General features: G+C 39.9%; 1 protein-coding gene across 12 annotated transcripts in view; it reads right to left on the bottom strand.

Annotated features, from left to right (window-relative positions):
* DGKI (diacylglycerol kinase iota) overlaps window positions 1-23,670 on the bottom strand; it is a 226,258-nt gene that overhangs the window by 115,133 nt on the left and 87,455 nt on the right. For 11 of the 12 annotated variants that reach the window (XM_030040174.1, XM_030040172.1, XM_030040173.1 and 8 more), the window contains 6 exons: window positions 17,456-17,551; window positions 14,055-14,129; window positions 11,556-11,612; window positions 10,241-10,306; window positions 2,370-2,441; window positions 1,649-1,765 (listed from right to left, as the gene is read on the bottom strand). In XM_030040174.1, the coding sequence (XP_029896034.1) occupies window positions 1,649-1,765; window positions 2,370-2,441; window positions 10,241-10,306; window positions 11,556-11,612; window positions 14,055-14,129; window positions 17,456-17,551 (483 nt within the window). The remainder of the gene's footprint in view (window positions 1-1,648; window positions 1,766-2,369; window positions 2,442-10,240; window positions 10,307-11,555; window positions 11,613-14,054; window positions 14,130-17,455; window positions 17,552-23,670) is intronic. The other variant, XM_030040168.2, reaches the window with a different exon arrangement.

Here is a 23,670-nt window from a genome sequence, read left to right as displayed (position 1 = left end):
ATTATTATTAACTATATCAGATTTATTTTTTTTATTTTAACTTCTCTGAAAAAAAAATGGACAAGAAAAAAATTCTCTAAAAATATTATAAGGAAGGTACCCTGCTTTGGCCAAATGCCAAATCAAAAGAAAATTACAAGTGTTGATTTTTTTTTTTTTCACTAAAAATTAAATAAAATAAAAATTAAAAAGAACAAAGGAGGACTTCTTTTAGTAAGGTCAGACATGGATACATCTATCAAATACCACACAGGTGCTGAAAATTAGCCAAGCTTAAGTCCCTGCTGAGGACTCAAACAGATTCTTCAACAGGAGAAGAAAAAAGATTTCTCTGGAGGACACTGGAATAAAACTAACAGAGCAAGAAAAGTGTGGGGGAAAAATGCAAATGCAAAAGAAACTTTGTTTCTCAGAGAGGAAGTGGCTAGGAATCTTGCCTACTCTCTATGGACCTAAAGGAGAAACAGCAGTCTCTTTGGTCAACTTTTTGATTACTCTATATTTCCCCTTCCTCCCTCCTCCCCTTGTCTTTAATATCCAGCTTGTTAGAAACGCCACTCATGCACAAATCTGACAGTCATATCCCTAGACTGGAACTAAAAACCGAGCAGTGTCACAACTTAGACCTTTTTCCAGTTTTATGGGACTAATTTTGTCTTAGCGCCTTGCCTACAGCCTGAACTTTTCAGTTTCTTGTTGACAACCAGGACACAGAGCCAGAAAGCCGGGGGTCACTTCCCAAGCATAGACACACTAATGTTAAGAGCCACATGTCACTACTCTATAAAACCAGCATTCCTGTCAATGGAGAAAAATTACAAGAAAATGTGAGTGGGAAGTTTCAATATCCCAGACACTATTCATTTCAGAACAAAAACTTGTTCCAGTGCTTCTGAAATGAAACCTTTACCAGCATTTCTGCCTCCCTGATATGTTCAGCGTTTGTCTGTTTCCTTCAGTTCAACTTGGAATGAAAACAGACTTTCAAAGAAAAAAATACTTCTTGCATGATGTGAATCCCCTTTTAATTTTTGGCCAGCTCTCTTTTGGATACCTTTTCTCCCTACTGTGTTCACCAATGAATTATCCTCTCCAAGACACATCACATCCATTAGAAAAGCTTTGAAGTCTAGTGCTTGTTACCTGCAACTAAATGAGCACATGGGCTTACTGCTGACATTCAGCAAGCACTGATGGAAGAAAGACATGATTGTTTAAACGTCCATTGATGGCAAATTCAGAGGGATGCCAGTCCAGCCACAGCTGATTCTTACTGCTGTTCAGGTCAATGTTTGTGAACAGTTTTTCCCTGTATTTGCTCAGCTCTATTTAATGAAACATGCTTGACTGCCTACAACACAGGGGATTTCTTGCAGTATGCTTGCTGAACTCACAGTTACAGGAACAAATCTGAGCTGGATTTGCTCAGAAGTCATGTTTGTTGCTAATCATACCAAACAGGGAAATCTACTGAAGGGCTGGATGGAGGGGCAGGAGGATACAGGTTCATAATCACCATGGATGTATGCTGGGTTTCAGGGAGACAGGGTTGAACAAGCATGCCTTAGTGAAGGAGTACCGAGCGGCGAAGCCAGGTTGGCCCTTCACAGCCATACAGCTTCAGAAACAGACATCAGCATGCAGTTACCTGAGGTTTCTTCACCTTAATGATCCAGGTGGGAGGCACAATGACAGCAGCGTGAGCCCCCAGGGAACATGGCTCCTCAATGTGATGTAGCATGAAACAAGTGACTTTGTTATGAAACTGGAAGAGAGGAAAAGAGTGGAGTCAATAAGGAGGCTAAGAAAGACAAAGGGGAAGCGTGGAGAGGAAGAAGAGGGTGATGGTACAAAAACTGGAGCAATGGTCCCAACTCCACCATCTTCAAGTTCTTCAAACCATGGAGTTTTAGGAACATATAACTAAAGGTCATCTTCCCTAGCCAAGCCTTCTTACAAAAAAACCCAAACAAACAAACAAAAAAACAAAAAAAAACCCCAAACAAAAAAAAACAAAACAAAATAACACCACACCCAGCCACTCCTGCTTAAACACAGATCACATATTGAAGACCACAACCTAGTTTGATGCAGCTGTATGTATTAAGAGCCCTTTGGCTGTCTGAGCTAGCCACAGCAGGGCAGTGATGGGAGGCAGCCAGTGACTACATTGTGCAGCAAGACTCTTCTCCTAGAGGACTCGTGTCAGCCAGATAAAGTTATGGTGTCTTTGAGCAAAAGGAACAGAAATAGCAAAACTGGGGGTGATTCACAGAGAGGGAACCCTGAGAGCCAGGAAAAATGAAATTGCTCGCAGTGTGGCCACTCAGTGAAACTGCTACCAGTCTCCCTGAGTATTGTTCACTTACCGCCAGCTTGCACCAGGAACAACTGATGGCCACAATCTCTTTACTGTGGAAGGAGAATTTCTGCTGAAAGCCCTAGAATAAGCAGGAAAAAAGAATTAAATTCCTCCTGACTACAAGAAAATTTACACCTTTAACTCTTGCCAGGTGACCGTGCTAGGCTAAATCAGTTCATTGAAGTCAGATACATTGGTTCAGCCTCAAAGCTCTTAGACACTAAACAGATTTTGGGGGGGTAAAGCAATGACAGGATTCACAGAGAAGTTTCTTCAACTGGGGCATTTCACACACACTTTTAAAAATACTTCTGCAAAATTTTATGCTTTTTCTTAGATTTTGTAGTTTAAAACAACAGAAGAAATAGAGAAGGAATGCCTATTTTAATGGATATCTACAGACCTGACAGATTAATATTTTGTGTTGAACAAAACATTCTCTCATTGCAGTCGTTTGCTCTAAATATAAACAAGAATTTGAGTTTTCCTTTTTTTTTTTTTTTAAATACAGAGTGGAATCAACTACAATGTCTGTGTGGAAATGTTCTGATTGGGAAATTAGGTTTATTGTTTTATTGAGCTGACTCAGATCAAAATCTTTTTAGTAAGTTCCAAAAAACCAAGATGGTCTGATTCACATCAAATAGATAAAAGAAAAATATTTCTTTATAGCTTTAAAGAGAAAAAGCCCACCATGACCAACAAATATGAGATTTTTTTCTCCCACAGAAGAGTTTCACTTTGTAGAATGCAATTTCAGCAGACATATTACTTTTCTCTAAATTCTAAGGCTGGAAAAGACCATTGGGTCATATACACCCTTCTTGCATATAACACAGGCAACAAATAGTAAGTTATAGCCTAAAAATTTGTGTTCAAAGTTTGTTTTAGCCAGAGAAAGAATGGATGTGGGTTGACAGCTGCAGAAATGCAAAGTCCAGAAGTTCATTGAACAGCTTGTCATAGTCACCTTCACTGCTTAGATTTCAGATTTGCAGTCATTCGGGTCCTTCATTCATCAGCTTCTGTCAAGCCTCTCTCTACTACAGTAAGGAGCCCATCACCACCCAGAATTTTCTAATTCAGTCTCTCTACCAAGTCACAAATTTGTGAGCCAGTTTTCTTTTCACCAGGCTGAGTTTTACCTAAATGTTCTATGTGCTGGGCAATGCCCAAGACCCAATGCAAAGAGTTATAATTGGATTTAGTAACTTCTAACAGGACGTCGCCTCACTTCTATAATTAAGGTTCTTTTCTTAGCTGCTGTGGAAAAGAACAGGAAGATGGACACCTGCAGGAAAAATGAGTGCTCAGTGCAATGACAAGCGTCAAGCACACCAAGAAGGAGAATTAAATGAACAACAAAAAACCCATCCAGAGATGCACTGGCCTTGTTAAGCGAGGGATTGAGCTACAATCTGTCCACACGTGGTAGGTGAGGACAACCCTATCAATACGCTGAAGAGGAAGAGGCTCTACCTGTCTGCCCACCATGCAGAAGTGCACATTGCAGCTTCTTCTTAAGGTGTCCCCCAGCATGTATTCAAACCAACTTACCAGATGGACCACACCACCAACTAAGACCCGCTCCTAAAGAGGCTTGTGTCACCTCTGCCTAGATTTTTTTGTTTTATTATTTTTTTAATCCTTCCCCCTAATGCCTCAGGTTTTACATTCAGAGAAATTCAAAGAGTAGATTCTTCACAATGATGGTGATTTGGCATATTCAGGTTTAGTGAGGGAGTGTGGTCAAATGGCTTCACAAAGAGAGGCAGGCCAGCTGCTTCTGGCTGGGCACATCTAGTCTGCCATTCAGTGTGGACACAAGAACAGAGTGACAGTACGTAGGATACAAATGCCGGAACAGAGGTCTGGCACTGGACAAAATGCTCTATTCTCATTCACTTATACCAGTGCTTCTCAATGTTTCTCACAAATCTCACTCTTTCTTGTCCCAACGTGTATTAAAAAAAAAAAAAATAAAAAAAATTATTTCAGCCCCTCAGGGGCATGAAATGTTTTGATTTGTTCTGCTTTGGAACAACCAGGGGAGTAATTCTTCTCTCCCAAAACCTCCACTAATAAACCCTAAAATTCAGTACATTAATTCCACAGCCCATCAGTGGTGTATTTTAAACATATGGACTGAGCAGCTTGCCTGGTTCTGGATGGACCGTTTTTCATTTATTCAGTAAGCCATTTGGCTTTTAGGGAGTCATTAGAGAAAATGATACAGCAATAAAAACATATTAATGATAAGTAGCAATAAAACACCACTTTTCTTCCTCAAATTGCTTTACAAATGTGAGCTAATTCTTCCTAAGGATACATGTTTGAGGTAAGATAGCAATTATTTGAAAGCTAGCTTTACAAATAAAGGAACTGATAAAATAAAGCAATGCACTGCAGGTCACAGAGAGATTTGATGGGTACTATCAAAAGTAGAGGCAAAATGTGGGCCCTCTCCAGAAGCAAACGGGAGACCTGATTACCCAGGATATGGAGAAGGCTGAGGTACTCAACAACTTTTTTTGCCTCAGTCTTCACCAGCAAGTGCTGTAGCCACACAGCCCAAGTCACAGAAGGCAAAGGCAGGGACTGGGAGAATGAAGAACTGCCCACTGTAGGAGAAGATCAGGTTTGAAACCATCTAAGGAACCTGAAGGTGCACAAGTCCATGGGACCTGATGAGATGTATCTGTGGGTCCTGAGGGAAGTGGCAGATGAAGTGGCTAAGGCACTGTCCATCGTATTTGAGAAGTCGTGGCAGTCCGGGGAAGTTCCCACTGACTGGGAAAGGGGAAACATAACCCCCATTTTTAAGAAGGGTAAAAAGGAAAACCCGAGGAGCTACAGGGCAGTCTGTCTCACCTTTGTGCCCGGCAAGATAATGGAGCAGATCCTCCTGGAAACTGTGCTAAGGCACATGGAAAATAAGGAGGTGATTGGTGACAGCCAACATGGCTTCAGCGGGGGCAAATCATGCCTGACAAATTTGGTGACCTCCTATGACGGGGTTACACTGTTGGTGGATAAGGGAAGAGCAACAGACGTCATCTACCTGGACTTATGCAAAGCATTTGACACTGTCCCACATGACATCCTTTTCTCTAAATTGGAGGGACATGGGTTTGATGGATGGACCACTCAGTGGATAAGGAATTGGCTGGGTGGTCGCACTCAAAGAGTTGTGGTCAATGGCTCGACGTCCGAGTGGAAAGCAGAGATGAGTGGTGTTCCTCAGGGGTCAATATTGGGACCAGCGCTGTTTGACATCTTTGTCAGTGACACGGACAGTGGGATTGAGTGCATCCTCAGCAAGTTTGCCAACGACACCAAGCTGTGTGGTGCGGTCGACACGCTGGAGGGAAGGGATGCCATCCTGAGGGACCTTGACAGGCTTGAGAGGTGGGCTCGTGCAAACCTCATGAAGTTCAACAAGGCCAAGTGCAAGGTCCTGCACATGGGTCGGGGCAATCCCAAGCACAAATACAGGCTGGGCAATGAGTGGATTGAGAGCAGCCCTGTGGAGAAGGACTTGGGGGTATTAGTGGATGAAAAGCTGAATATGAGCCAGCAATGTGCGTTTGCAGCCCAGAAAGCCAACCGTACCCTGGGCTGCATCAAAAGAAACGTGTTGAGGGAGGTGATTCTCCCCCTCTACTCTGCTCTTGTGAGACCCCACCTGCAGTACTGCATTCAGCTCTGCAGCCCCCAACATAAGAAGGACATAGACCTCCTCGAGCAGGTCCAGAGGAGGGCCGCAAAGATGATCAAGGGGGCTGATAGGCTGAGAGAGTTGAGGTTTTTTAGCCTGGAGAAGATAAGTGTCCAGGGACACCTTATAGCACCCTTCCAGTACTTAAAGGGGGCCTACAGGAAAGATGGGGAGGGACTCTTTAACAGGGAGTGTAGTGATAGGATGAGGGGTAACAGTTTTAAACTGAAAGAGGGTAGATTTAGATTAGATATAAGGAAGAAGTTCTTCACTGTGAGGGTGGTGAGACACTGGAACAGAAGTTGTGGATGCTCCCTCCCTGGCAGTGTTCAAAGCCAGGTTAGATGAGGCTTTGAGCAACCTGGTCTAGTGGAAGGTGTCCCTGCCCATGGCAGGGGGTTGGAACTAGATGATCTTTAAGATCCCTTCCAACCCAAACCATTCTATGACTCTATTGGTTTAAAACACTGGAGTATCCCATAATCTACCAGAAATCACCTCTTCTGCCTTGTCTCAGTGAGAAGGAAAACTAAAATTCAGTTATCTTGTTCCTGGGTCATGCAAGGAGGTCTTCTGCACAAATTTAGAAATTTTGGGATAGAAAATTAATTTCACCTTTGTGAGAATATCAGCCTAACAGTACCTGATTAGCCCTGATTCACTGGCGCCCAATTCCTGTACAACACATGAAATCCCATGCTGCAAGCTGCTCCTCTGGAAATAAGCAGCTGTGCATTCCAGGGGAAATATATTTGGAGGAAAAGAGCACCTGAATTCTGAGCTTGTGTTGGTGATTACAATCTGTCTAAATAATATGGATGAAAGTCCATGTTAATATAGACACCCACGCACACAAACAGAGCACATCGGGATTACTAGCTCCAATGTGTTTTGGTTATATTCTCACATGTATTTATCATTAAAGAGTATTTTCACATCAGTGTTAGAGCTACTAATAATTTTTTTGCATGTATTTTCCTATGATATTTATTCCCTTTTTAGTGTTCTCAGAGCTATTCCAATGCAACATTACTGTAGGAGAGCCAGGTATTATTACAACTCAAATACAGACAGCAACAGAAGCACTTGGATAGTGATCTCTGCTAAAATAACAAAGAACTAAAATTGCCTTTCAAGTATTGGGAATTTCAATCCTACCATTATGTGCAGGGAAAACATACAGCTCTACATCAACCCACAGGCCTGTAAAGGGACAAGTAACAGAAAGAGATAGACACTGCAGCTGCACACTACATGTGTGTAGTGGACACACTGCTTTGGACACCACAGAAAGTAAAAAGAAATAAAGTGTCTGCTTAGCATGATGGTCTAAGATGCATTCTCAGTCTCAGAAAATCCCTAAGACACTGGTAACTGGAAGTATATGAAGAAAGGATCACTTTGCATTCATCCTTAAGCTTCTATTACTGCAGACAGTCATGAACTGCTTGCCAGGTCACATGGTCTGAACATTTTTACTTTGTATTAAGTAAGAAAAAAAAAAAGAAAAAAAAAAAAATCTGATTTCTCTGATGATCCCAAGTAACAAACAGCTAATAACAGCTAAAAGCTATAAAACTTTCTTTTTTTCCACCTGCAAGAGAAAGAAATGAGTTCTTAAACATCATGAATGGTGTAGAGGATGTGGTTTGGGAGCATTTATTTACCATCTCTTCCAACACAAGAGCTATGGAGCATTAGAAAAAACTAATAAGTGACAGGTTTGAAACAACCAAAATGTAGTTCTTCTCATAGCATGTAGTTAAGTTTGGGAATTCCTTGCTAAAGAATGTTGTAAATGCTACAACTTTACAGGAACTGAAGGATCAACTAGACAAGACCACAGGAGAGAAAGTTATCATAGGCTGTTAAATATAAAGGCACCATTCCTGGAAATTCATGAGACAAATTCTTAGAGGCCAGGAGACTGTTTTGGGGATGCATCACTAAACATCTGCCCCATCTTATACTTTTCCAAATAAGCCACTATTGAACACTGGTACTTTGTCTTGAGAGATATGGCCATCCTTCTGTTACAGTCTCCAGTTCCAAAAAAGGGGGACTCATCACAGCTAGTAGACAGAAATAGATTCTTTCATTCCACTGCACTCAGTAAGATTTTGAACAAGGCTTTCCAGGCTCCCTTCCCTAGGACTGATTTCTGCATATACTATTTTTGCAGTTCATCAGTGAAATCACCCCTGGGAGGAAGAGAAGAAAACTGAAGCTTAGATGAGAGTGTATAAGCTGTATCTGAGCTAGCAAGTAACATGTAACAGTGGTAGCACAGGCTCTGTTGGTACTGAGGACACTATACACAAGGGTTTTCAGAGAATTTTACTTTAGACTAGCTGTAGTGTGGTCCTGTGGACTGAATGCCCATTAGTAGCTGCAAAGTTAACTTTCAGTTAAGTTTAATCTAAACGGAATTCAGTTCATTTGCTGCAAGACTGTCCCATGGGTGAACCATGGTAAGTTATGACAATCAGGAAAATGCATTCCAAACTGCGCTTCAGATCTAAGCTAGAACGCTGACAGAGACGCCTCTGTTCTCCAGCTCTCAGGAAGTGTCAGCCACGGCACAGAAAGCACACAAAATATAAAGCCACAAAGCCATGCTAAGGATGTTGGGGAACATTAATTCTTTTCCACTGGCTTATGATTTGAAGCATGAGATGGTATATCCTAAATACTTTCTATACTGGAACTGTTACTAATGATCATTAAAATACTTAACCATCCAGTTCCAGCCATGGGATAGGACTAACATTACACAACAATGACATCTACCAGAATCATTAGATATTCCATGAATAATACTTTCTTTTAATGCTTTAAATTTACTGCCATTCCATTTCAACGATAGTTCCCTTTTTCTTGCATGACAAGAGAACATAAAAGACAGTTCTCACTCAGAGGTATAAGAAATGTAACAGCAGAGCACAAGGCAGACAAGTATTTTGCTGTAATAGGAAACTGCTTGGCTAATAAATATAATGGGGGTTTTTTCTTGTCATTTTCCCTAATCCTTTCTTTTCTTGACAAAGAAACTACAAAGAAACTCTACTACAATATACCCATGTTAGTCTTAACTGAGTATTTCTCATTTAAGGGGAAAACTGTGATTTTTTTCTGAACTTCTCCATATCCATCAGGGCTGATAGGAATTTTAGGATGGACTGGTGATGTTGCCCCCATGAACGTACCCAGCGCAGGGTTTGATATGATAGGCAGTAAGTACTTCCATTGCAAAATCAACTCCTAACACCTCTAGGGGAGCTACAGATCAAAATGGCAGAGAAGGAAGGCAATATCACAGCAAAGTCATACCACAAGAATGCTGTATGCAAAGTGCCTTGCTGCACTGTTCCCATGTTACTTGCTATAAAAGGGCATCACATTTTTATTGCATGCTTTGTTGCAGCTGGTCATCTACATCAGTATCCAGAAACAAACCTGACTTTCCTCTGACTTAAGTGCTGTGCCATGGAGACAAGACACAGTCTTTCTTACTAGATGATGTTAAGAGGGAGTCAGAAAGCATAATATAGTGCTAGAGAAAGGAAAATAAACCCCTGAGTTAATTTAATTTTTAAATATCTCTCAACAGATTTCAGGGGCTCATAATATTTCAGAAGAAAGGTCTTCAGTAGCTAAGGTAATTCTTACCCCTTTTTATAGCTTTTTAGAAATAAACTTTTACAATCTATGCAGCAGAGGAAATGTGAAACAGTCTCACAAATCTTACAGTCTGCCAGGGCAGAAAGAAAGCAACAGCCTTTCTTTTTCCAGAAGCCTGAAAAAATAGGCCATCACAATTTTGGCACAGAGGACAGCACTACAAGAACACCATATTGCCACAGGGTTAGCTTAACGAAGAAAGAAGCTCAAGGAGCCACAGCCTTCCTCCTCATTTTCAGCAGCCGGTGCAGCGCAATGACCCAGGACACATGATGTGCTCATTCCTCCAGATGTAGCTGCCTTTTCTCTTCCCGCATGGGAATCAGGGCTATTACTACTCAACATATCAGGCTTGTCATCAGCCCTTAAGAGAGGCCAAGTGTTTAGGATAGGAAAATTTCAGAGACTAGAAGGACCTACTAGCTACTCTGAATTCATAAGTGCCCAGTGTTGTGCTTGTGCTGCACTGGAGATCTTACCTTTCCACACTGCTTACATTTCCCCTCCTGCCTCCGCCTGTGCACCCAGTGATGTCGGACAAAGTTCTGCAAAGGAAGGACAAAAAGATATGTTATAGGAAGCAATGGCAGCTTGCACTCAGCGGTAACACCTGTGTGAAATTGGTTTACAGACACCAAATGAAAGGTCCCTTCAGTCAATACAGTCATTTCTGGAGCAAAATGCTGTAGTCCCGGTGGGAAGCCCCAGATACAACCAAAACTGGAGAAAGAATGAGGATGAAATGGTGTTCTTTATCCGTGTTGAAATGCAGCCAGAACTACTCTCTTGGTACTCTTCTACAAAAAGAAGTTCATTACATGATGTGGAGATAATCATCACCTAAATACAGAGCAAAGTGCCCAAACACTGCTGTGTTCAGCCACAGTGCAGGGCCCCGCTCTATTCTGCTTGGAAATATAGCCTAATAATAATAATTAAAAAAAAAAAAAAAAAAAAGGATATCACAAGTCAATGCAGGAGAAGAGAAGGATGGGAGGAAGGAGCAGTCATTGAAGCAGTCTTTTCTCACTGTTTGGACTACTTACATCCTGGATGGCAGCAAGAGCTGAGCAAGAGACAGGAGGGTGAGCAGGACTGCTGCCCCTGCTTCTGTGCAGGCAAGGGGGCTAGAAGGGGTCTGCCTGGGCCATGCTGTTATGCCAGCCAACATTGAACAGGGATGTGGCAGGGAATTGAGCTACCTCTGCTAAGAGCAAGCTGGCCACCAAATCAGCTATAAAAGTTAAGAGGTGGTTTTTGAAACACTGGCTTCTAATATGTAAGACAGATATATGTCAATAATAACAATAAATACTTAGCAACTTCAAAGGAGCTGAATTCATACAGTAGCTAGCAGCAAATCATAAGGTTTTTGAATGTTGGATCTCTTTACTAAAAAAGAAATAATCTTAGGACACTAGAGATACTTCTAGAAAAAAAAATGAAGGGAGAGGCAAGTGGAAGGAGAGGGAAAGAGTGAAAAAATTTTAAAAAGTAGTTCCAAGGTCAGGAAGAAAAAAAAAAAGAAATGTTACCAAAAAAAAAAAAAAAAGACAGACTAGCTGAATGAATGGGAAAAGAGACAACAGAAAGATGAAGTGGTTTCTGTCAGTGTAAGTAATGGAGTGCTTCAGCTAAAATTCATTTTACATTTATTCTGGGGAGGAGAACATGTCCCACTGGGAACCAATATTCTAAGACTTCTCTGAACCTAAAAGCACTGCTGCATCTCCACACCAGGTGGATCAGCACACAAACCAAAAGAAAAGCAGTCGTCATTTGTCCATTACTTACTTCTCTTGGAGATCTGGAGCCTCCTTCTCGGAAAGTTGGTTTGCAGCGAAAATTAATCTGGCATTAAAATAAAGCTGTTAGAACTGAAAGTGAGCCGAGAGAAAATTTATTCCAATATACTGATCTAGGCCAGACTTCCAAAATATTTTTTATCTATCAAAATATAAGCTTCACTAGCTGAACAAAGTAACTTACCTGGATGCCAGAAAATCTTTTTTCATATGCCTTAATAATTCTCCTTGCTAGACCCCTACAGAGCCCTTGTCTTCTCTACAGCTATTGCTGCCTGCTCAGTTCAACTATTTAAACTGTCTTCCCCTTGCCTAGAAGAAAACTGCTTCATCTGTTTGGGTTTTTTTTCTGAAGAAGATAATTTGCAACCAAAGTGGACTTAAGCTGAGGTCTCAAAAGTTAAGAGAAGCTGGAAATCTAACTCTGTAAGACCTTTTTGCACATCCCCACTTTATATCTTCACAAACAAAAATCTGTGGAGAAATCTTCATTCACATGAAGAACCGTGCAAATTACCCTAAATTTCTACCTTTTGCTTAGATCAGGCTGCTTTTATCCACCTCCCCAACCACAAACCATTTGGGGAGCATTGTACTGCCTCATGCAGTGGTGTTGCCTCCTTCAGATGGGACAGGAAAGGCAGAAAGAGGACAACAGGAGCTTCCATGAATGGAAAACATTTTGGGGAAGGTGAAGAGAAAAAGCATTTAACAAACAACAAGGGAGACCTATGAGAAAAAAAAAAAAAAAAAAACACAAATCTTTTGAGAAAAGAAAATCAATAGAAATAAGAGCAGGAGGGATGTAGAGAGAAAAAAAATATACTGAAGAAAGGCATGGGAAAAGGCCAAAGGATATGTGAGGTAAGGATGCACTAAATGAAATAGATACAAGCTTAAGTTGACTACCCTTCAAAGAATAAAACACTTAAGGATACTGCACAGCTATGGTTTTGCTATGAAGGTAGAAGGATAGAGTTTCCCCAAATTCAAATACAACCCTTCCCCTTCTCATATAAATAAGTTCTTCCCTCATTTAATAAAGGTCATCTAAATAATAGCTCAAGGGATGGAAAAAAAAATAATATGTAAACAAAATACTTATTACTTAAGAAGAAATGAAAGACAGAGCAATACCAGTCTTCCTCCATTGCTCTTCACCTGGAATTGCAATTTTTTGTTTCACTGCTGAGTTGTGGCAGGCTGAAAAGACCCCCAGCTTATAGTTGTTTTACTTACAACTTACACCTTGCCAGAGAGGGCCAAGTAGAAGACTTGTGTGCCAGTTTTAAACTCCACAGGGTTTAAGAGGGATGCAGACTTTATAACAACCCTCTGCCAAGAGGTGAATTTCATGGTCTCCAGAATGACATAAACAAGCTCAACAGAATGGGTTTTATCTAAGTGCTCATTTGCTCTGGCTGGCAATGCCACCAGCTCTCCGGGCTATGGAGAGTCAGCACTGCTGCTGATGAAGGAAGTCATGAAAAATTCACTGGCAACATTTTGTGCTGAAAGCGTGTGCTAACGCTAATTTCACTGTGGGTAAAAGCATTGGGATAGAAATGGTAGCTCACCAACTTGGTATTGTGGCAATCACTGTGACATTTGTCAACACAGGTCCAAATACTTGGTAAGGAAAAAACTCTTTCCAAGGGTTGCCGCTATAAATCTGTTATGCATCAACTTCTTTTATGAAGAATAACATTGCAAAACATATAGGAGTGAAAATGAAGCTCTAATGAAATCGATGGGCAAATTCCCACTCATATTTCTTTACACATACCCCACCAAGAAAGAAAAGGGGCGGGGGGGGAGATTTCTTTAACACATGACCAGTTAGGCATAACAAAGACAAATCACTGGTGGGAAGACTGAAGTCAGTGATAGATATTCTATAGGCGCTTGGCAGTGACGAGGGCTCCTTGAAGGAACTGAGAAGCAGGACAGATGCTCACAGAAATAATGGTACTATAAAGGAAAGGTTTGATGTTTTCCTTTTTAAAACCAAGAACTTAATTTCTGAAGTTTTGAGGAGAAAACAGTATAGTCTAGTAAATACAGTGAAGGATGTTCATAGCAGCATCTTATGCTGCATTGCTTGTAATAAATATAGCTGTCATAAGATGAATTATGCTGGGTTTAGTTGAGGAATTTCGAGGAATTTTGTACATGACAGGATGCTGCGTTTTCTAGCTTCAATTTTCAGTCTAGAAATAGAGGGAAATTATTTTTATAAACATAAAAAATGTGAAATCATTCTGTGTTTTGGAGGTGGGTGGGTTGGGTTTTTTTACGGTTCACAGGGTTTGAAGAAACCTATTTTAAAAAATAAATTGGAATTTTAAGTCAAATTTTTTAACAAATATATTGTTAAACCAGCTATGAAAACCTAATTTGGCATATGGTGTTTTCCAGACTGAAACCTCAGTAAAAGAATTAAATGAGTGTTGTCCACATCAGGCTCCAGAAGATGGCAATGTCTTACCTTCTCCAACTGCTCCATGCACGCATTGTGGACCACAATCTTGCAGGCAGCACACTTCCTCCGCAGAGCAGATTTCTGCAAGAGGAAAGGGAGACGTGTGTGCATGGAGGTGCACTATACCCAGGAGGAAAAAAGTTAGCTGTGAAACAGGAGATGTGTCGCTCCTTATGTGACATACATTTTTTCCTCTCTTGGTGCTCTCAAATGTTTTGTATATTGAAAAAAAAAAAAAAAAAGGTCTGAAGCTCTTCCAGTTAAGAATTGGACTTCGTGAAAAAGACAGAGCCACAGTACGCCAGCTTGTGAACTAGAAGTAAAAGGCTCCTTTTAGGTAGCAGATGCGGCCATTAACAGTGCAGATCATCACCCTAAAAGGGAGTATCCTGCAAAGATGATGAGCAGAGCCAGTGAAAAGAAGAGAGAAATCATACATGCAAATCAGAGAACTCAGACCAGTTCCAAAGAGTATCTCATTTCATGCTTTTCATATAATATTTAATTTGATGGGCCTGACCATTGCCTTGCAGAAAAATACTTGGGTACTTGGGTCATTTAGCAGAGAATGATAACCTTTTCACAGAAGGTTGCTAAATGCCTACGAAATGTTACAGCAGGGACAAAATTCTCAACCTAATTATGCTGGTTAGTTTTATTAATTTCAGCAGGGTTTTTAAAATAATTTCCATTGAGTCCCCTGGGCCAAAGCATATCAAAGGCAAGAGAATGCATCCAGGAGAGAGAGAATATATTTACTTTTTTTTTCTTGCATATACTCAATTTAATAAACTAAAAGGAATTAATTTTCATAGAACTTTAACTTATAGACTTATGCTTGAGGGACAGAAAATTTATAAACACACGGTAAGTTGAGACTGATTTGCTGCAGATTTTTACAATCAATTTATTCATGTTCATTTAAATCTCTAATAAACTATTTCTTTAAAATTTTCAATATATTGTAAATGAACTCACAAAGAAATAGGGAACACAGCTCTGGCTCACATTATAGAATAATAATTATAATTTTACTGAGTCTCATAATTATCTAGATACACCCTAACTGTATATGTTCACATGTATGTGGAGTGTTGTTCTAATGTTTCACCTGAAGAATCATGACATTGTGTAACAGACTAAGCCTTCATGCATTTTGTGACTTGTTAACTTCAAGTATGTTTTTAGTCTCTGTGTTTACCAAGAGTGAGACAACATAATGGAATCGGTCCCCAAGATGAAAAACTGCAAAAAGCAAACAAAGGTAATGCCTTACAAGCAGCTATTTTTTAATATCTTGCTTTTTAAGTTGTTCTCATGATTTTTGAATGCTGGTGACATGGCAAGTAGTTACAACCATTTATAGTGAGAGGCTAGTAAAAATTCAGGCTGTCTTTTCCATTACTTCTAACTTCTTTGATTTATCATGAAATGCCAATTCCATATTCCAGAGATAATGAGTAAGTGTTCTGTATAGACTAAAGGTTTATGCAAAGCCTGTGCAGCTACAGCTTAATTATTTCTCACCACTTCTCCACTGAAAACATTTGATCTTAAATAGTGTACATGTAAAAGAGCTAAGTCAAAGGAAGACCAGGACAGGCATAGAAAGATGCAGAGTCTTCAAAAGATTAAAACTGGAAAAGCAATAGCCTTTTGACAGATGAAGTTAAACTAACCACAGCTAAAGTTAACTGGATTTTCATTTCCATCTCTAGTTCTTAAGCTAATGAAAGCCCCATACACTGTAACATGTTATAAACACAGATACCACCTTCCCCAAAGGGAATCAATATGCTAGTACCTAAAAGTGAGGAGAATCTCAGTCAGGTCAAGCAAAGGCCAAGACTCAAGCAACTCTAAACTCTGTTGCTTCCTAAATATGACTCTACATTTCCAGGCCTATTAGCTGGAAAAGCTTGTCACCATGTAAGTTGTCTCCCAACCTTCCCAGAAAAAAGTATGAGTCAGTGGGTCTAATTCAGCAGCTACTGCAAACAGTCCTTCCAACTCCTACAGAGATACACCTCTAAAGCCAAGACACAGCCTTGCAAATTGTATGCAACATATTACTAAATTTCCCTGCTACTTTTAATGAGCCAAATCATGCGGAAGTATTTACTCAGTTTTAGAAAGGCAAACTTCTGTTAAGAACATAAAAACAGTCATACTGGGTCAGACCAAAGGTCTGCTCAGACGAACAAACCCTGTCTCCAGCTTTTGCCAAAACCCAGTGCCTCAGGACTGATAAAAATGCAGGACAAACACACAATGACACTTCCCTTGAATATTACCACACAATCCGCAGTCTCTTACTCTTGGGACTTTGCTTCAGTTCTCTTTGTAAGCAGGCATACACTGGCCTTAACGTTATATGCCATAAAGTAACCAATTTGCTTGACACGTTATGGCGATGGATATTAAATTGGAGCTACGAAAGCACTAGTATTTTGGATCAAAGTGCCACAAAAACTGGGGGTGATTAGTGAATCAAAATGGTTTGATTTGGATCCAATGATCTGAGGGCTTTTTTTTAATAAAATCAGAAAGTTGGTATCGTGAAGTGTCACAGGCAGTACCCACAAACACCCCGGAGAGGAGGAACTGCCCTTACACTTTGCAGTCCAAAGGCCAGGATGCTCCCTTGAGCATTGATTCAAAGCGAGGACTTGAACACAGGATCCCCACTCTCTCACCAGGTTCCCTAAATACCAAGATAACAGGAGGGGTTTTTTTCTTCTCTTCTGCTGAAGCAGTTTAACTGAAATACTTGGTGAAGAGTTGGTGAAGCAGACTGGAAGCATAACAGTGACTCCCCAGTCAAAGAAGAGACACACACGGGTTAGAGAACAATCCAATGAAACATTTCCATACACAGCAGAAAACCTTCAATAGGAGAAAACAAACCTCGAATATTCTCGAATAGGAGAAGGCAAACACTCGAATATGAGTGCACTCATTGCTGATGAGTGCATTCAACAGTTCAGAAAATGCAGTTCAAATCCTTGCAGCAATTAAAATCACAAAAATTTGATCAGACCCTACTCTCAGAGATGCCAGCAAGTGATATATTTGTGTACATAAATAAAATAGGCTACTTCCTTTGAACATTTCTGAAATATCTCAATATTCTAAACCTTTTTTCCCTTACCATGTTTATAAAGCTACTCCTTACATCCATTCTCATGGTGTAAATAATCTGCATCACTCAAAATTGTTTGGGGCTTTTTTCCCCAAAGAATAAGGTGTTTAGCCAGCAGCCCTTTGCCCCTTTTGCATTCCTTCTGGAACACAAGCATCAACAATATCAGCAAACGATTCAAGCTCCCAAGCATCTGAGCACTGTATCAGTCTGAAGTCAGGCTTGTTACCTCAGAAAGAGAGAAGGAAATCTGAAAATAACTCACTGAGAATTTGACTTGGCAGCTTTCCTCCCCCAGGTAGCAGAGATCCCCAGAAACATTTGTCTCCAGCCACAGATGTTCTCCGTTCACAGCATTTTCCTAAGAAAAGATGATTGTTAATCTGGTTTGTGAAATTCAGCCACGTGGCCATAGAGGGGAAAAAAAAAAAATATTTTCACCAGACATTTAGAAGGAAACAAAACAAAACAAAAAAAAACCAAAACAAAAACCCCCACCAAAACCCAAAACCAAAACCACTACCACACAATCACATGTTGTTTTGTTTTTCTACAACTCAAAGCCGTAACAGTATTAACCTGAATAACCACCCCAGCTTAAAGGATGCTGATGATACAATGAATGATGTGTCACCAATCAGAACCATAGTATTTTTGTGTACAGTTCAGTGAAACTTTGTCCATGTTCTTCCCACATGCTGCACAGTTTAACTGGGACTCTAGATTTCATAAGCATGAGATGTACACGGAATTTTAAAAAAACAGAAAAATCAAGAGAGATGAAACAAAAACACGACTACTGAACTTTCAATTGGAGACATCCAAAAATTTGAGAGCCAGGCCCAGAAGTGCAAAATAACATACTGACTATAGCTTTAGGATGACGGCATAGTTTAGATGAGGAAAAATGCTTTCTTTAAAATGGCTGGATCAACACTGTATGTTTATGAAACCATCAACAAAACATTAAGTGGCCAGGAGAGACCAGACTTTAATCTTATACCTGAAAAAATGATGCATTCAACTGAGAACACTCTCAAAAAAAAAATCCACTTAGCACAATAAGTGGTGATTAACAGGGTAACATCTGATTTTTCTTTGACAGCCTCGTTTGACCAAATCTGTACCTTAATTCTATAAAAACTCTTGTTCTGAGGAAATCTGGTTGTAGATTACAGTTTTTACTGGACTGTTATCCTGACTCGACTAAAAAGCCTAAGAAGTTTAGTGTACACTACTTGAGCAAAGTGAATAAACAGGATTTCTGTTCAGCCAGAATTAGAGCATGATGGAAAACGCTTTGACAGTCTCTGACATTTGGTTCCCACACTGCAGAAGTCACAAATGATGACGCTTACCAAACAGATGGCGTCCGACAGCAGGATGCTCTGAAATAGCCATACTGGTTAAAATAATTTATTTAAAATACCACTGACAGTTTCAGAGTGGTGAAATGAGAAAACTTCTCTTGCCATGCAGATTTCTTCGGTAATGTACAGAAGCAGAAGTGGCAAAATCCTTGGCCTTCTGCAGCACAAGTGCATCCACAACGGCCAAGACCTATGCAAGTCGGCATGTGGTGCCTACCACAACTATGGTGCTCACTTCAAATAAACCAAGAGGACAAGAACAACACTGTTGGGTGGGGTTTTTTCTGGTGAGAGGTCTACCTGTCCACAGGACTTCTAACTTCATCAGAAGTGTTCCCCATTGCATCAGACTCAGTATTATCAGACTCATCCAGCACAAGGGGCTGGATGAAAGTGAGACTTGGATTCCAGTCTACTACCATTGCACCCTGATTAAACTTCATTTAGTGGCACACTGTTCAATACCTCCATTTCTTCTCATTCTTTTGTCTGCCTGTCCACCTGAACTGTAGGCTCCCTGGGTGCAGAGGTTTTCCTAAACTGTACAATTCAGTGCAGGATAGCTTAGGTGAGGCTTTTCAGCACTTCTATAATGCAAAATAGTTTTTAAGGACTTGAATTAGCTTAAGAAATTTTTCAAGCCTCACTCAGATGGTAAATTATTCAGATTGTAAATTCTTTCCCTTCAAGTTTATCCTTATATTAAAGCAATTTTCTCTGGCAAGAACTATATCAGTTTTACAGCACTTCATGGAAGCCTAGTCACACCATACTAATAAAATTACTATGCCCACGGTATTGCCCAAAATACTAACTTCCTGTCTAGTTTATGAGGAGCTAGACAAGAGGACCGAAGCAGGAGGATATGAGCTCATCAAAGAGTGTTTGACCTGAGCACATTCTCTGCTGACAAAACACTGCAAACTCAACATTATAACCCAGAGCTAAATTTTATAGATTATAAAAGGTGTTTAGGAAGGATCAACTATGAAAGCTAAGTAAGAAAGCACACAGCTCCTGGGACATAATTTTTAATAAGGAACCAAAATTACATTAAAAAAATAGATTAAACACCCCTTCCTTCAGACCATGTCCACAAAAATTGCCATCCAGGATTTCTAAAGATAAAGTGGCCTATTTCCAAAACCTAGTTTAGACTGAGTTTGTTCTCTCTTGTTCCAGACTGTATCATAGATTCACATGTCTGACTTTACATCACAGTGTAAATAAAAATCAGTCAGTAGTCTACAAGGATGACCTTTGTAGCTTATGCTATGACAGAGTTCTGACAAGACTAGATAATAAAAATGTAAATAACCTGATCTGGTATAAGTGGCACACATCCAGATACCTTCTGCCACAAAAAATTTCGCAGCACTGGGTGAAAACTCACAATTTCAATTCCAGCAAACTGACATTTGAAAAATCTTCTTTCATCCTGAATCAGAGCAAGAGGCTGAGACTTCCCAAGATGAAATGCCCTCCCTCAAAAAGCTTTGCCTGTCGATTACTTTGTGTCAGTAAGATCAAAGGGAATTATTTTAACTTCACTGTTTTAAGTTTTACAGGGCACTGTCATTTATATGATGAGACATTCTGTTGCCGCTTATGAAAATCAAGATGATATAGTCAAAGGAAAATGCTTTGACCTTTTCCAAGCCCAATTTTTCATTCAATTCTAACAGGAAATTTTGACAAAAATCAATACATATCTATGAAGAATTTTGACTTCAGCGAATCAGTATTTTGTACTCCAAAATTTACAGGCAGTATTCCACCATGTGCTGGACAAAGAGGGTACTCCATCTACCAATACATAAACTGACAGAGGTCACTGGGACTACCGCTAGTATGAGCTCCTGTTTAACACAAAACTAAAACACAGTAAAGGCTACAGCATCACTTGTTTATTTTGACACAGATATTTTTCCACAAGAGTTTTGACTTCAGCAACCTTTTCATAAATAATTTGCCATTTGGTTTCTTTAACACTTGATGTCTTTATGTTGGCTTTAGGAGTAAACGGCCACTGAAGAGGCAGTCGTCCTCTTTCTGTCCCTGACCTCTTAGACCCCAGTCTCACGCTCTTGCCATTTTCCTCGTGCCGGATCTAGTGGCTGTGAAGCTACACATGAATCATTTCAACTGATGGAAAAAACATAGATAACTTTTATCTACCAAATCAGCTAGACAAATTGACTCACCCTGTGGCCACATAACTGCTGGATCTGACACAAGAAGTGGAGGGTTAAAGGTGGGTTCAGTGGGACCGATGCTTTTGGTACCAACTCAGCGTTAGGGCAGCTTAGTTGATCTGTCAAATCATACTTTTAGGCTGACATGCTTTTCTTTGACTTGCTATGTAGAAAAGGGATACTGCCTGCCACCGTGGATAAAACAGCAATGACTGCAGCCTAATATTCTGTAGTTAAAAAGAGAACTGGGAACTCTGTTTCCTCGCCTGGCTTCCCAGCCCTTGGAAGTGTGTGAACTCGGTGTCCTGTGAAGAGAAAGAGCCCCTGCTCACTGAAGTGGAGGCAGCAGTGCTTTTCTGGCAGATGCAGCCTGCCTCACAGGGGACACGCGAACTCAATATGCTCTCCCAGATGGAGACCTCCCATTTGATTGCTCCTGATCCATTACCACCTTAATAGCAAACAAAAATAATTTCAGTATAACAAACATTCCTTGCGTATGAAACAAAAACCACACACAATCCCCCCTGAAGTGAAAGAGAAATAGGAATTCAAGGACTAGGAGTTTGGGAACAATGTAATTACATGTGCGTGATCATAACTCGCTGTGCACATTTCACTAATTCAGCTAGGTTTCTTTTCTTAAGTGCCCCAGTGTGGTTAAATGACAGAGCAAGTGTTACCATTTTTTTAAAGCCCTTAAGTATCTCCGTACTTCACTGTTCTGCAGTCAGCATGGTTTCAAAAGCAATGCAGATAAACTTGAGTAATTTAATTTGCCATGTCAAGCAGCTATAGATATTCAGCCAAACAAATACACCAGTCAGCCCAACTTTCTATTTCAAAGGAGTTGTAACTCCAATTGTAATAGAAGGAACGGAGCTCTCCTCCACTCCTGCCATGACTGGCGTTCTGCAAAAAAATTATGTAAGACAGATATCTAAAATAAGCCATTAAGAAGTTTTTCCCTTCGTTAACACTCCAGTGAGAGAGATGAATCTTCTTACAGATATACATTTGGGTGATAAACTTATGATTAATAAACTTATGATCAGTGTAAAATTAGTGCTCAATCTAAATTTAATTAAACCAGTTTGTAAGCAAAAATTATTAGCTTTAGCTCTTTTCTTTAAAAGGTCACCATCAAGAAGAAACAGGTTTGTTTGGATGTCTTTCTCCCAAATGTCTTTCTCTCATGTTTGGCTTGTGTTTTACCATTAACAGAAATTCCAGGGTTTGTAATGCTCATGTTGCAAACAATAGCAATGTCCCAAATGCTTTTCTGTTGATATGTATTCTCAATTTTAACTCCACCTTAGCACATTTTAATTTGGGAATATTCTTCATGTAGAAGTCACCTTTTCTTTAATTACTACAATGTAATACGTGGACATAAAACAAAATAAAACATCACTGAGATATGGTACTACGTCATTACTTCAAAAAAAACTTGAAGATATGTAGGCTCCAACTTCCAGAACTATTTTTGGGTGTTCAACATTTAGGTTTAGGTTCACCACATTCTCTAGCTTTTTCTGCCATTCTCCTTTCCCCCACCACGCTTTCCAACATCCCTGCATCAGTCGCCCACTCCTGTATTCCCTCCTGAGAAGAATCCTTTGAGATTCTTGTTACCATCATCTAAGATCATCTGTATGCAGAAGCAGAATAACAACATTTGTCTTCATGAAGGAGCAAAGTCCAGATGCTGTCAACTGAGATGATGATGCCCTATGTTCTCATGAACCATTATTTGGCTGACAACAGCTTAACTTCAGTCCTTTTCGCAGCAATGGGAAAAAATACCTATTTTCAAGAAGGACACCTTCTGTAATATCACTGCATCCTCTCTACTGCTGGAAAAAAAAATAGATATGGCCACCATTTTGAAATATGACAGATCTTTCTTTTCCTCTTCAGAGCTCTCTGGAAAGAACATTAGTTCTCAAATGTTGATGAAAAAGAAACAGCAAAGTAGGACTACTGTTCCTGAACATTCCTTCAAGTGTCATCTGCACACAAAATTTCAGCAATTTTTAAGTATGCATGGAGCTTGCACTCATCACTACTTATTTAAGTGGAACTAAAGCTCCCAGAGCCACTACATGTTTTTATGTGACTAATGGGATAGGCATACCCCAGGGTTCTCCTTTCTCATATGAGCATCTGATAATGTACATCTCTTTTCAACTGAATACTCAGTTCCCAATTACAAAACTTAGTCTTGCAGACAGTCTAATGGAAAGGAAATAGCCTTCACTGTAAAAATTAGTATAGCTTTTAGGAATTGATGATACAGAAGCCAAACCATTCACATGGAAAATAAATACATTTATCTAGATTAATAAGGAAAATATTTAATCATATATAGAACACATATTAGTGTATTAACATGTATGTTAATTATCTACAGTGTAGTATATCACTAGGCACTTACAAACACTTACTCGTCCGTGAAAATGGACAGCACTACTGACTAATGCCAAAAAGACACAGAATATAATGCAACAGACTCATTGCAAAGTCACATTCACTGATTATAAATACCTCACTGGTATAGGCCACCTCACTGTCTATTTATCTACCCCATACTCCATCAGTTTGCCTAGGAGGATGTTACGGGATATGGTGTCAAAAGCCTTGCAGAAGTCAACATAACAGCCATTACTCTTCCCTCATCTACCAAGCCAGTCATTTAATTATAGAAGGCTGTCAGGTTGGTCAGGCATGATCTCCTCTCCATAAATCCATGCTGACTACTCTCAATCACTTCATCCTTAATATTTTTGGAAATGGCTTCCAGAAGAATTTGCTCCATCACCTTCCCAGGAATCAAGGTGAGGCTGATCAGTCTGTAGTTCCCTGGATTCTCCTCCTTGCCTTTCTTGAAGACAAGATCGACATTTGCTTTGTTG

This window comes from Aquila chrysaetos, chromosome 17 (assembly GCF_900496995.4).
Source record: "Aquila chrysaetos chrysaetos chromosome 17, bAquChr1.4, whole genome shotgun sequence".
NCBI lineage: Eukaryota > Metazoa > Chordata > Aves > Accipitriformes > Accipitridae > Aquila > Aquila chrysaetos.
The sequence above is the reverse complement of the archived record's forward strand: the minus strand, read 5'-3'. Positions and strand labels throughout refer to the sequence as shown.